At 38.4% G+C, this 14,397-nt stretch overlaps 1 protein-coding gene across 1 annotated transcript in view; it reads right to left on the reverse strand.

Annotated features, from left to right (window-relative positions):
- Positions 1–7,159, reverse strand: part of bfsp1 (beaded filament structural protein 1) — a 19,126-nt gene extending 11,967 nt beyond the window's left edge. The window contains exons 1-3 of the mRNA XM_088351739.1: positions 6,632–7,159; positions 1,980–2,040; positions 656–751 (exon numbers count right to left, since the gene is read on the reverse strand). Coding sequence (XP_088207865.1) covers positions 656–751; positions 1,980–2,040; positions 6,632–6,999 — 525 coding nt within the window. The 5' untranslated portion in view covers positions 7,000–7,159. The remainder of the gene's footprint in view (positions 1–655; positions 752–1,979; positions 2,041–6,631) is intronic.
- Positions 7,160–14,397: the final 7,238 nt, after the last annotated feature.

A 14,397-nucleotide genomic window follows, 5' to 3' on the forward strand; every position in this document is an offset into this window, starting at 1 on the left:
TTTTATCAGCCTATACATTACACGATTTGAGGGGGTCACCAACTTAACCAGGTAGCCCTGTAAGATCCCCTGAGTAACCAGTGAACTGGTTCTGAAAATAGCTCACCAGTAACGGGTGATTGTGAGTTTCTATAAAATTTAATTTCTAACTGTCATGACATGATCAATTCTTTAAATTACCATTTATAAATACAAATCACCCAGTACCCTTATACAAGGTAGATGTTTCAGTGGTTGACTGAGTCTATGTTAACCCTAATTCTAATAATTTAATCGGGTAATAAAATAATAATAACATAGTAACGGCACAGTCATAAAATAAGTTCGTTATTTTAGGGATGCATATAAAACTGGTTGCCAGTCACTTACCCACTACACCAATACTTAATCACACTACCATCAGGGCGCAGATACAGGAAAATAAGATTAAGGAGGGCCCACTTCGGGAAAAGCCTGATCCCCTTATGCCATTACCTTTTGAAACAACAGGCTTCGCTAACCCATCCAATCAGTTTCAATTTCCCGCTGTCATATATGTTTATCGTTCTGCTGTTTTTGTTATGTAAGGTCTGTTGTTTTCCCCCTGGTACCGTCGAAATCTTTCTCTGATCAATAACAAAAGAGTAGCTCTGAGCTTCAAAAAGGCATCACTTGCCTTCTTATGTCTTTCTTTAGTAGAGTTGATGTCATCTTGCAAGAACTGTGACTCGATTTGATACTCCAAATTCTTCAGCAGGGCACTGTCGGCCTCCTGCAAGGACAATAAAGGGACAGCGGCAGAGGAAAACCATGCAGTAAAGAGAAAATCTCATCGGTAAGTAAGGGTCACTTTGCCATGGCTTGTCTGATCAAGGTATGTTGTTAGCTTGTTTACAGCCACCTCAGTTAAAATAGATATTTGACATGTCTCTGTAATGGCAATAAATTGAGTTAAAGGGAGACTATTGTGGTTCATTGAGAAAAACAAAACTATTACAGTTCATTTAAAGTTGTTTAATTCAAGATGGTGTCAATTGATAAAATGAGAAATTTAAACCATACCTTATTTTACAGCTTTAACAATATTTTGGTAATCAATGTTAAACAAACGGGCCTAAGATGTTTGTAGATGAGAAATATTTCGAGAGGTTGCATTTGCATATTTGAAACTGTTTTCTTGACTGTGTATATTTTATGATTAGTTTGTTTTAAAGGCTATCTAAATTATTAATTAATTGAATTTGAATCTTATTTATTTTCAATTTGTATTTGATAATTTTTAAAATATTGAATACATATTTAATTTAACGAATTCATCAATCAACAATTCAATTATAATGGACGTTTTATATAATTAATGTCTATTACATTGAATATAAAAGTAATTTCAGGCAATACAATTTATGAATGAAGTCCATTTGTTTTTGAAAAAAATAAAATAATTTCATGTAATTATAGTATTATTTTTCAAATATCTTTTTTGGGGTTAAAATTTACCAATTAGTAAATTAATAAATTCATAATTTAAGCATAATCGGTTTTACAGGGTCATAGTTGTGTTATATTATATTTATTACTTTAAGTATTAAGAACATTTACTTTGGTATTTTTTAAAGACAAAACAAAAAAATACAGTATATATATATACTTAAATTTTTAGTCTTTATCTGAGGTTTCAATTTGATGTTTTATTTAAATAAATCTAACATTTTATAAACTGATTGATTTACAATTTAACTATTATTGGTTTTTGAGGCTCAGAATCATTTTTATATTAATAATGTTTGTATGATTGAACATAAGATTTGAAGACTATCAATTTCATATAATAATATATTTTTTTAAATATTCAATTTATTTTTTCAGTATTCATTTTTATTTGAATATGTATTTTTGTCTATTAATAATTAAATATAAACAGTAGTTAGTAAAACATGTTAAACAAATAACTATAATGTGTTCGTATACAGTATATTTTTAGTTTACAATAATCACAACACCTTGTTTAGTTGCTCCAGTGTGCCTCGTAGTTGCTCCTGGTAATCACATTCATTTCTGTACCTGTAAAAAGGGGACTCCATTAAAGCATTTTACTATCATTTGAATAATACAATACATATAACTCAGTTGTTCTATAAAAGGAACCAATTGCTTGAAAATTACTTCTCTCTAACTACATATACGTATATCGTTTTTTTCATCTATTTCTGTTTGACAATGTTTAAGAATCGTGTTGCTTCAAGCGTGTGCATATAATTGCCTTGTGTTAATATATTCAGCTTTCACAGAACAAAATGAATTTCTGTTGAAAGAAACACATACTTAAGAGTCTATTTGTTAAATACTGTACTAGATCTATTGATGATTTGTGGCTTGGAGCAAAAAAGGAATGGCCTTTATTGATTGCACATTAACTGCATTGGTGAGGATTACAGAATGAAGGCCATCTTTCCAAATTTAATGACTAAAACGTTCTTTACAGGTCATCGATGATGCGGAACAGGTATTGGTTCTGTGGAACTCCGTGTTAGGGTTCATTGGGGCTCAGTTTTGCAACACAGCAAAAATCTTTTTCCCCCGAAATAGTCCGCAGTGTATGCTGGGAGTTTATATACCGGCGTTTCATTTCCTAACCAATGTGTCAATCATCATTTGAATCAGTCACTATTGGCTAAAGTTATTTGGAGGTAAAGGGGCGGATCCTTTTTATCATTTACAGGCTCGCATAGGCTAAAGAGGCGAAACAAAGCCTACAAATGGCCAAAAAAGATGAATGTGAATCACACGTTGGGTTGCACTACGGCATAGAGAAAACATCCTTTACTATTCTGTATTTGTAAATATTTTACTCTCCTGGATTTACTACACTCACGGTTGTAAGAAGACCATGGTTACGTATCATTATTGAACGTGATGGCTGCAAGAGAATTAGGTGAGCTATGCGACTTTATATTTTCCTGGTATCTTGTTTTAGAACGATCTTGATGTTTCTGTGATGAGTCTATTTTTAAACTAAATTCAATTCAAAGTGTTTATTGTCATATGCACAGTAAAGAACCCCGTTTCCCTGCACAATAAAATTCTTACTTTGCTGTCCACACAGTTGCCAGCAAAAAATAAAATGGAAACTAAGAAATGTTTGGCATTTCTTGAATCCCAAGACTTTAACCTTCCGAATGATATTTGGAACGATGCATTTGAGTGATTGGTGACATCGTACAGACACTGTTTCCGTACATGTCTGAGACACGTATTTGCTTCTTTGCAAGCTTTTGGAATGTTAAGGGGGTAATAAGTTTGACTGAACTATCTGACTGTTTTGTCGACGTTCCCATTGTAGCGCCTTATAATCCGGTGCGCCTTATGTATGGAAAATATAGGACCAAAAACTATTTTTAGGCGGTGCGCCCTATAACCCGGTGCGCCTTATAGTGCGGAAAATACGGTACTTTAAATATTCTGATTCATTTTTGGAGGTATCGATTATCTGTTTCGGTAATGACCCAGTTGAGAATATAGGTATCGGTATCTGGCTTGAGCAACACTGCAAAAATCTCTGTTGCCTCGATTCTAGTATGTTCCTCGTGGATTGTTTGGTTTCATCGTCATTCGATACCCATGAGGTATGCAGTTTTTGTCCCTGTAAGAAATAGCAGTTATCAGCCTCACGGTGATGGCTTTATCTGGAGCTATTTAGTGGCCATTTGACATACAAGAGCTACAAATGTAAGCAAGAATATTATGCTCAGATGTGTAGTTTTTCCTTGAGAATTATGATTTATTTTTGTAGGTAAACAACGGAATTTCATCTGCATGCGAGTATGTAGAGTACATCTAGTATTTTTATCAGTATTGACTCGGGTGAGAATATGGCTATCGGTATCCAGGCTGATTTTTTATGGAAATATTTTGGGATATTTAATCATTTTTTCTGTCTGTATATATTTAATTTAATTACATTTTTAAAGACAATATCATTCCTGGATTGGTGAAATAATTATATTTGAAATGTTTGTTTTTTAAATCAAATGTGTAATTTAATAAAGTAATCTATTCATTCATCAATTTAACGGTTTTTTAAATATTTAGTTTTATTGTATCTATTTACTTATGCTATCATATTTATTTGAATTTGTATTATTATTATTATTATTTTTTCGCATATTAAATTAGAAATGTTATTCACACGAGTTAAAATATATTTAAATTATGTTGACCTGAGTTGAAAGAAGGCTGTTGTGATAATGGTTCCTTTATTGCTCAGTTAAATTTGGCGATTTTGCAACACAGCAACAATCTCTGTGGTCCCAATTCCAGTGTGTTATTTGTGGATAGTTTGCAGAGAGTTTGCAGTTTTTTTCTTGAACGATACCAGGTATTAGGAGTGCCGATATCAGCCCTACGATAATGGCTTCATCTGCCACCATTTAGTGTCTGTTTAACAATCGACAACTACAATAAAAAGATTATGCTAGTATCTGTATCAGTAACGTTGAGAATATCGGTATTGGTCTCTGGCCTGAGTGGCTCTGTGAAATGTAGGAATTTTGCAATACAGCAAAAAATTCTATGGCCTGAATTCCAGTGTGTTCCTCGTGGATTGTTCGGTTTTATTGTCACATGAGACTCAGGGGGGTTTGCATTTTTTAGTCACCATGACCATTTTGCCGATATCAGCCTCATGTCAATGGTGGTTTAGTTGCCGTTCAATCAATACTCCGAATTAGATCAACTTGATTTTGTAATTTATTTCATTCATTTTTAAGCAACAATATTGAGGTGGAATTTGTAGATCTTCCTAAACAATTCCAAGTAATTTTTGGATGCAAAGGCATACATTTTGTTTAGTACTGATATCTAGTATCTTTATAAGTAACCACTCAATTGAGAATAGAGGTATCTGTATTTTGCCTTTGGTAAGCAGTTCTGATACCATAAACTGAGGGTCACCAACTTTTTTGAAGCCAGGAAATACTTTTTGGTTACTGATTATAATGAAAGGCTACCAGTTTGATATATATTTCAAAAATAATAGCTTATCATGTTATTACCACGTTTGTTAGTATGTTATTATCAGGTTATCATTGGAGTTAGGGTTAGAATAGGCTCATTCAATAGCTAAAACATAACTTTAGTTAGAAATCAAATTTCCTAGAACCCATCATTGGTGAGATATTTTTATAACCATTCCAAGGGATGTTGTGGTGTTCTTAGGGGTCTATTTGGGGCCCCCAGGCACCATGTTGGTGACCCCGGTTTTAAACTAAGGTATTGGACCTTGTATGATACAGAATGCATTGGTAAACCATCACTAATGTTAAAGGTTGGGAATGTTTGATACCGATACCCTTGCGTCGTCTTTAATATCGATACCACATACCTATATTACAAGTTCATAAAATTCCATGTCATGTTTAAAATATACATCAGCCACTATTACCAGCCCCTTAATATGTTTTTTTTCCTTTGGTTTTGTGTATATGTATATATTTTTTTCAATGATGCGTTCAGGTTTCTCACATGTGGAGAGACACCTGTTGCAGCTGGTCCATTAATTTTTTTTTGTTTATCAGGTATGTCAAAGTACTGTAATGTTGCATTTCTGTTTGATTTTCATGGTTCTGCTTTTCGTCATTGTGGATGTAATGGGTTTGTTTGTTTTTGTATTATATTGTCACCTTTGATGTAGTTATTGTGAAAACCGAAATGGTTTTGTGTTTGATCAATGATGATCAAAAATTCAATTAAAAAAAATTATTTCAGTACCGATACCCGGTGTATATTTGCTCATCCCTGATCATTGTAATACCAGATGTTTACTTCCTATTGCAAAAACTGACTCTGCTTTTCTCCTTCTACACAGAAAGCAATCTCTAAACAAACTGAATTTATCAGTGAGTAGCGCATAGGTGGATGAGTAAGACTACTGATCCAAATTTGGATCTTATGGCCTTAAGAGAATCTTGTGTTCTTTCAATTTAGCTGATATCGCTGTCGGAAACGGAAACTCAATTGCCCGCTGTTAGATTATTGGACACAAGCCCTATTCCCCTGGAGGCTTAGCATTTTTTATCGCATCCTTTCCATTCTATGCACATTTACCTTCACTTTATCTCTGAACGAGGGGATATAATAATCCCTTGCTGTATCGCGTTTGGCTTACCGCGGTTTATGGTACTTTGCAGATTTTCATTGTGTATTGTTTTCTGCATTCTGATTGGCTAATAGTCACCGCGCCCCTTTTCCGCGTGTGTCTGCTTGCACGTCAATGACATCACGTTTTAAGTTGTATACATACATAAAAAAAGCTTCACGGACCTACATTATGTAGGTATCTTTTTAACCTCAAGTTTCTCTAAAAGCTGTCATGTCATCAAAATGCTCTGGACTAACAAAAGGACCAAAGGCAGAGGATGATGCTTTTTATCTCCAACAAAGTTGGACTTTTCCACCCGCCAAACTTGCTCTGGATTCACATCTGGTTGCTTGGCAACTCCTAGTGGCCCCGGGGTGCTTTTTCAAAAATGCAGTTAAAATGGAAACAGGACAGGATGTGTTTCCTTCCTTATAATTTTAATTTTTGCAATTCAATATACCTCGCAAAAAGCGAGAGATAACAGTACTATTAGCAAAGACTCTAGCCGGGCCTTACTTGCTGGTAAACTGGTCAAGCATGCGGCAGGCGTCCCTCAGCTCCCTCTCCAGCTTGCCACGGTCCAAACCAAGCTCTTTGATGCGCTGCTCGTTGACTTGGATCTGGTCTTTGAAGGTTTCCTCCAAGCCGCTGGCTTCCTCCATGCGTTGCAGGGTCTCCAGCTGTTTTCGGAATACAGCGTTGCGCTGCTCCAGGACTCGAGCCCGGTTGATGTAACGGGCAAAACGGTTGTTGAGCTCTTGCAGGTTCTCCCAACCCTGGATGGCCGACATCCCCGCGGAGTCCTCTGGTTCTTCGCGGTAAACATCAGAGTGTTCATATTTTTCTTTGCGCACCTCCCTGCGCTCGTAGCTGCTCTTGAACATGTTGTGGTCCCCTTTTTCGGCTTTCTGTCAGGGTACTGGTGCTCTTCAGCTCCTTTACTGTCTGAAAACTGGGGTGCTCACCCTCGGCAGTCTCATGCTAGACTAAAAACTGCAAAGCATGGTCCGGGGACGAAATAGCTCCAGGCAACGCCTCCCGGATGGTGACCTGAACTTGTTTCTAGCCTGGGGCCTTCCAGAGAGGATTGCTGTCTTTGTTGGAAGAGCCACGTGGGTGATGACCAAGCAGAACTGCAAAAAAACAAATACAATTCGCTGGGGCGCGAAAATACTTGGCGGTTGCATACAATTATTATGCTTCTTAGTCAGTTGCTTTGTAGGTGCATGAATGATGCCGTAGCTTGGATCTCAGCCCGATTCCAGGACGGAGGGGAAGTTTCCTGTATGATCATGCTGCAACATAGAAATTATTAACACATTCTCAAAAAAAAAAAGAGTTTATCCTAGGCATATCTTTTTTTTTGCTATACTTTTTGTTTTCCTGAATAAAATAAGAAATATCATCTTGGAAATAGGTAAAAGCATTTAATATAGAAGCTAATAAACGCATTTGCTCATTTTAAGCAATATTGTCTACCTAATAATAAAAATATGACTTAATATTAGCCAAAAGATCAAACATATGCTAGATAAGGGAATTCTTTTAAACATCCTTAGTCTTGATTCAGGTTGGCAACCTAATACTATATACACATATATATATATATATATATATATATATATATATATATATATATATATATATATATATATATATATATATATATATATATATATATATATATATATATATATATATATATATATATATATATATATATATATATATATATATATTCCTACTATATATAAACTTTATATTTATGTTCAGAATCCTTGTCATGTTTTGCTTCTGCAGAAACCATATCATTTTCTACTATCAAACATTTTCAAAAAAGAGCCAGGGAGAGAATAGAGAGCACTAAAGAACCGCTGGTTGCCTACCCCCAGTCGAGATTTTTTTATCTTGTGGAGAAAACATGTTAAATGGTCTTAAAACAGTTACACTCGACATAGGAAACATGTTCTGCCAATGGACTACAATTTAATTTTTGCAGTAGACTTTTTTTCAAGTTTGTGGCCCCTGCCATAATATCTATCTATCTACCTTGGTCGTATCCCTTATGAGGGGTGACCGACAGCAAGACAAACATATAGAATAACAAAGAAAATAAAAAGGGAAAAAAATGCAAAAAACACAGATTTTTGGACCATGGCCTACCCAAATGCCCAAACACCCAAACAAGTTAGGCACCTCGGCACCTAAGTTGGTTATGCTGTCGTCCCTCCAGATGAAACGGGACACAAGAAAGCGGCCATGTCACTCGGGTCAGGGTGACACAACACACTCTTTTGTTCAACAGCAGGGTCCGACAGCTTTCACTGGTTTACCCCTGCCGCATCATACAGGTACCCTGCCCATCCCTTAAAACGCGTCCAAACATCCCACTATCCTTTTACAACACCTCTCCACTCATTCCTATCACCAACAAGTTTAATGTGACTGTGTAGAGTTTGATAAGGATGTGTTCTCCGTGGACGGTGAATGAACCTAATTTAACTTTACGTTAGTTTCTGTCTTTGTGCCAATTTTCAATTTTTTTTTAATCCCAGCTTGATGTATTTTCTTAGTATTGTTTTTATATAGTATTTTGTGTAGAAAACAAAATATACTTAAAACAAGGGTATGCTTTTATTTGACAGTTTTTTTGTGAAAAAATTGATGCTGTTCAACCTCACTTAGAGCCCCAGCATATTGAGTTTCTGAGTCTTTTATAGTTGATCGGCAATTACCTGCACGGATTGACACTAGGTGGGGCTTGAACTACTGCACCTATGCCTTCTATCAATTACACAAAGTTTTTATGATTCCTATCATTTTTTTTGCTTAGTTTTCCCCCTGTTTTGTCAAAATTACTGTGTTACGTATATTTAATGATTTCCCCAAGTGTGGTGTCGACCAATTTGTTAGAATTAGATTAAGTGTAGTCTTTTTTGTCGTTGTTCACAACGTAATGAACATTGTTTATAAGATTAGACGTTGCACTGCAGGATACATATTACATAAAAATCTTTAAAGTACAAAATAAAATAAAAAAATAATGTAAGGATAGGCAATATATACACTTCTTGCATTACACCACTCGTGTGTTGCTCAGGGTTTCCTCATCACACCAATAGTTCCCCTGCATTTAGCCTTCATTCACATTATTCAAACAACCTTAAACAATACCTTTTTGGAATAACATAAAAAGTGCTTTAAGATAGAAAATGGCACACTTAAGTCGATAAATAATTGATCATTCAAACCCGTTGCTCTTAAAGGCCTTGTTAATAAGTGTAGTAGGCTTTTATTTCAACTTGTGAAGAGTGTCTTTGAAAAAAAGTAGAGAGGCTTATAACAATCAATCATAGTGATGATTGGAATCTGGCCGTTTCCATTCCAGGCTTATTTATGACTCTCTGTAGGATACCAAACATCCTCTGAATCTTTTTGAACCCTGATATATATTTCATGAATCCTCTATCAGCGCTGTTTCTTAGCCTCTAACATTGCCGCCCATAAACTACTCCCACATGCTTCCGCGGAAGGGATACGATATTTGCCATGTGCATATTTTTTCATGCCCGTGTGGCCATCTAGATTCTTTTCTTCTGGGGAGTCGTAAATCTCCAGTAGAGGTTGGATTGGTGAACTGCTCATGTGGATGAAAATAAAATCCTATTGTTGACGCTGTTGCTCAGGCCTCCTGGGCGATCGAGACAAGGCTGGAGTGATGGAGCAAGTGATGTTTAGCAGCGGATAAAACCTAATCATAACGTGGATGGCTGCGGCCATTTCGTAGGGCTTGCTGATGAACACACACACACACACACATGTATATATATATATCCATCCATCCATTATCTGCACCGCTTATCCTCAGTAGGGTCGCGGGGGTGCTGGAGCCCATCCCAGCCATCTTCGGGCAGTGGGCAGGGGACACCCTGAACTGGTTGCCAGCCAGTCGCAGGGCACACAGAGACAGACAACTCACTCTCTCATTCACACCTAGGGAGAATTTGAACTGGCCAAATAACCTGACATGCATGTTTTTGGGAATGTGGGATGAGACCGGAGTGCCTGGAGGAAACAGGCTAGGGGAGAACATACAAACTCCACACAGGAGGATTCGATCCCATGACCTCAGAACTGTGCCGCGGACACGCTATGGCAGGCCTGACGCAAACCCAGCCCGGAATTAGGTTGGGTTCGGGCTTGAAATGTCAATCATTATGTTGCGGCGGCCAGGATTCTCTCTTGTGTTTTTTTTTTTCTTTCTTTTTTTTTTATTTGTGGAGGATCTGAACAACATGCCCTTACTTTTAATCAAGTAATTATTTAGATAAAGAAAATACCTACCAAACTATCAGTTTATCTTCAAATCGTAAAAACCAAAGTCATTTTCATCCTCGGTGATGGGGTAAAAGACGTGCCGCTTCCTCCTTCCACCTCCCGCACGTCAGAGGTCATTTCCGCTTCTTGACAATAGCTTGTAAGTTTAAAAAAGTTTTTGAATCTAGTGATCTGCAGGACATAATTGTGATTGACCGCATATATATATATATATATATATATATATATATATATATATATATATATATATATATATATATATATATATATATATATATATATATATATATATACCTTAAATTCCGTTCCGGACTATAGAGAGCACCCGATTATAAGCCGCACCCACCACATTTCGGGAGGAAAACCGATTTTGTACATACACAAGCCGCACCTGTATACTGTATTAGCCGCATGCGCCCACATTGAAAAAACGTAATACAAACACGAAATTAACCCATACCCGATACAGTCCAATAAACACAGCCGGCAAAATGAAGGGAAAACGATACAGATACTTAAGATTTAATTCAGACCTGCAGAGTCCGGGTGCCCGTTGACAGTAAAACAAGGAAAAAAGTGTATATTTCCAAAGGTAAAGGCCCGGTCACACAGCCTTTCACGGAGGCTGAATCACGGCCAGAAATTTCTGCCCGTGAGGCAGACGCTGTTGGACGCTTTGGGATCGCGATACAGACGAGATACAGCCGTGCTTTACACGCGGTAAGAAGTTCACACGCGGTTGGCCGCGCGAAAAAGTTTTGCGCTGCTCAAAACTTTAGACCACAGGTAACCGCGGGCGGCACACGTGGTACACACGAGGTAAAGACGCGGTACGAACGTGCTAGGACGTGCCGCGGCCAAGACGTGGTTACACAAGGGTAGGACGCGAAATTTTAGCGGGTAATCGCGGGTGGAGCACGGTCATAGCACGTTTGTTCTGCGCCTGTATCGCGGTGTTATCACGTGCATTAGCGTGTGTGTACCGCATGTAAGCACGGTCAAACGCGATGCAGCCGCAGTTACCCGCGATGAGGACACGGAACAGTCGCCGGCGTCTGTTTCGCGGGCATACCACGGGTAAACAGCGGGTTTAGCCAATTTTGCACATTTTCCACCGCGTCTGCTTCACGGGCAGAAATTTCTGGCCGTGATTCAGCCTCGATACGCCCGTGAAAGGCTGTGTGATCGGGCCTTAAAAAACAGCTCAAGTTCCTTAATGGTGATGGTTTGTGCACAGAATCTTTCAGATCTTCCCACAAAGGCTTTTAGGATTGACGTCTGTACTTTGGCTTGGACATTTTAACACCTTTATATTTTGTTTTATTTTAGGGATGTGTCCTGTTGGAAGAGGAACTTACACCTCATTCTCAGTTCTCTTGCAAACTCGAACCGATTTTTTTGCCAGAATCGCCCTGTATTTGGCTCCTTCCATCTTCCTATCAACTTGAACATTCTTTCCATTCCCTGCTTAAGAAAAGCAATCCCAGAGCATGATACTGCCACCACCACGTTGACATTGGGAAGTATTCTCAGGGTTATGTGTATTGTTACTCTTATGCCAAACGTAAAGCTTCTCATTTAGACCAAAGAGTTTAATTCTAGTTTCATCTGATCTGAGTATCTTGTTCCGCGTGTTATTTGTGGCTTCTTGCAAACGCCCGGCTGTGTGACCGGGCCTTAAGGGTGGGAAAAATACATATCCACTATTGTCGGCCGCGTCCACAAACACGTCTCACCTTTACTCTACTTCCCGTCAGCCCGCGTTTGCCCCGCCCCTTGTTTCTCATTTGCTCATGCAAAACATCAGAATACATTTCTAAAATTAATACATTACAAAAATATACAGTTGCAAATACATATACTACATGGTTACACATATTTACAAAGAAAGACGGTACACCGAGAGTTTTCAAAGCTTTAATAATAATATCATAGCTTTCATCCCAAACCTTGCCTGTGAAGGGTAGCAAAACGCTACCTACAACACGCTCGCAACACAGTAGATGGCTCAGTTAAAAAAACATACCGTACTTGTAGTAAGCACGGTAAACCGTCCTCATCTTCCTCCTTATAACTGACGTCATCAAAGTCGTCTTCCTTCAGTATGGGAAAGAGACTTTGTCATATAGACGACGTCCCACGCTCCCTTATTCAAAAACACGCTAGCATCACGCTCGCGAAGTAAAGTTTACGTGCGGTAGCTATGTTTCCTTCTATATCGGACTGCTCGATTGCGTTTAGCTTGAAAGTTACGCCATGTGCCTTTCTTTTTGCAATTAGCACGATGAGGATATATGTGTATATACTACGCTAATTCAATTTGTGCACAAGCTAAGAAGTTGCAGTCTAAATCTTACCTTTTGTACTCGAGCGCCACTGGCGGCCGTTAGAAAAATTACATAAATTGGCCGCATCACTAAATAAGCCGCAGGGTCGAACGTTTGGGAAAAAAGTAGCGGCTTATAGTCCGGAATTTACGGTATATATATATATATATATATATATATATATATATATATATATATATATATATATATATATATATATATCTCTATATCTCATCTCATCTCATCTCATTAGCCGTACCGCTTATCCTCATTAGGGTCGCGGGGGGGCTGGAGCCCATCCCAGCCATCTCCGGGCAGTGGGCAGGGGACACCCTGAACTGGTTGCCAGCCAATCGCAGGGCACACAGGGACAGACAACTCATTCGCTCATTCACACCTAGGGACAATTTGGACCGGCCAATTCACCTGAAATGCATGTTTTTGGAACGTGGGAGGAAACCGGAGTGCCCGGAGGAAACCCACGCAGGCACGGGGAGAACATACAAACTCCGCACAGGAAGTCTGGAGCTGGATTTGAACCCATGACAGGTTCCCATGACATGAACTGTGCCGCACAAGCGCTAACCACTGCGCCGCCGTGCTGCCCATATGTATATCTATCTACTGGACTGTCTCAGAAAATTAGAATATTGTGATAAAGTTCTTTATTTTCTGTAATGCAATTAAAAAAACAAAAATGTCATACATTCTGGATTCATTACACATCAACTGAACTATTTCAAGCCTTTTATTATTTGAATATTGCTGATTTTGGCTTACAGCTGAAAAAAACTCAAAAATCCTATCTCAAAATATTAGAATACTTCCTCAGACCAAGTAAAAAAATAATTTTATAACAGCAAAACTAAATCAAACATTTGAAAATGTCCATTGATGCACTCAGTACTTGGTTGGGAATCCTTTTGCACGGATTACTGCATCAATCCGGCGTGGCATGGAGGCAATCAGCCTGTGGCATTGCTGAGGTGGTATTGATGCCCAGGATGCTTCGATAGCGGCCTTCAGCTCATTTGCATTTGTAGGTCTGGTGTCTTTCATCTTCTTCTTAATTATACCCCACAAATTCTCGATGGGGTTCAGGTCAGGGGAATTAGCAGGCCAATCAAGGACAGTGATGCCATGGTCAGTGCACCAGTTACTGGTGGTTTTGGCACTGTGGGCAGGTGCCAGATCATGCTGGAAAATGAAATCCTCATCTCCATAGAGCTTTTCAGCAGATGGAAGCATGTAGTGCTCTAAAATCTCTTGGTACACAGTTGCATTTACTCTGGACTTGATGAAACACAGTGGACCAACACCAGCAGCTGACATGGCTCCCCAAACCATTGCTGACTGTGGGAACTTCACACTGGATTTCAAGCAACTTGGATTTTGCTCCTCTCCAGCCTTTCTCCAGACTCTGGCGCCTTGACTTCCAAATGAAATGCAAAACTTGCTTTCGTCTGAAAAGAGGACTTTGGACCACTCTGCAACTGTCCAGCGCTTCTTCTCCATAGCCCAAGTCAGACGCTTCTTCCGTTGTCTTGAGTTCAGAAGTGGCTTGACCATGGGAATACGGCTATTGTAGCCCATTTCCCGGACACGTCTGTGAACTGT

This window comes from Urocampus carinirostris, chromosome 13, assembly GCF_059441175.1.
Source record: "Urocampus carinirostris isolate Australia breed hairy pipefish chromosome 13, RoL_Ucar_1.0, whole genome shotgun sequence".
Taxonomy (NCBI): domain Eukaryota; kingdom Metazoa; phylum Chordata; class Actinopteri; order Syngnathiformes; family Syngnathidae; genus Urocampus; species Urocampus carinirostris.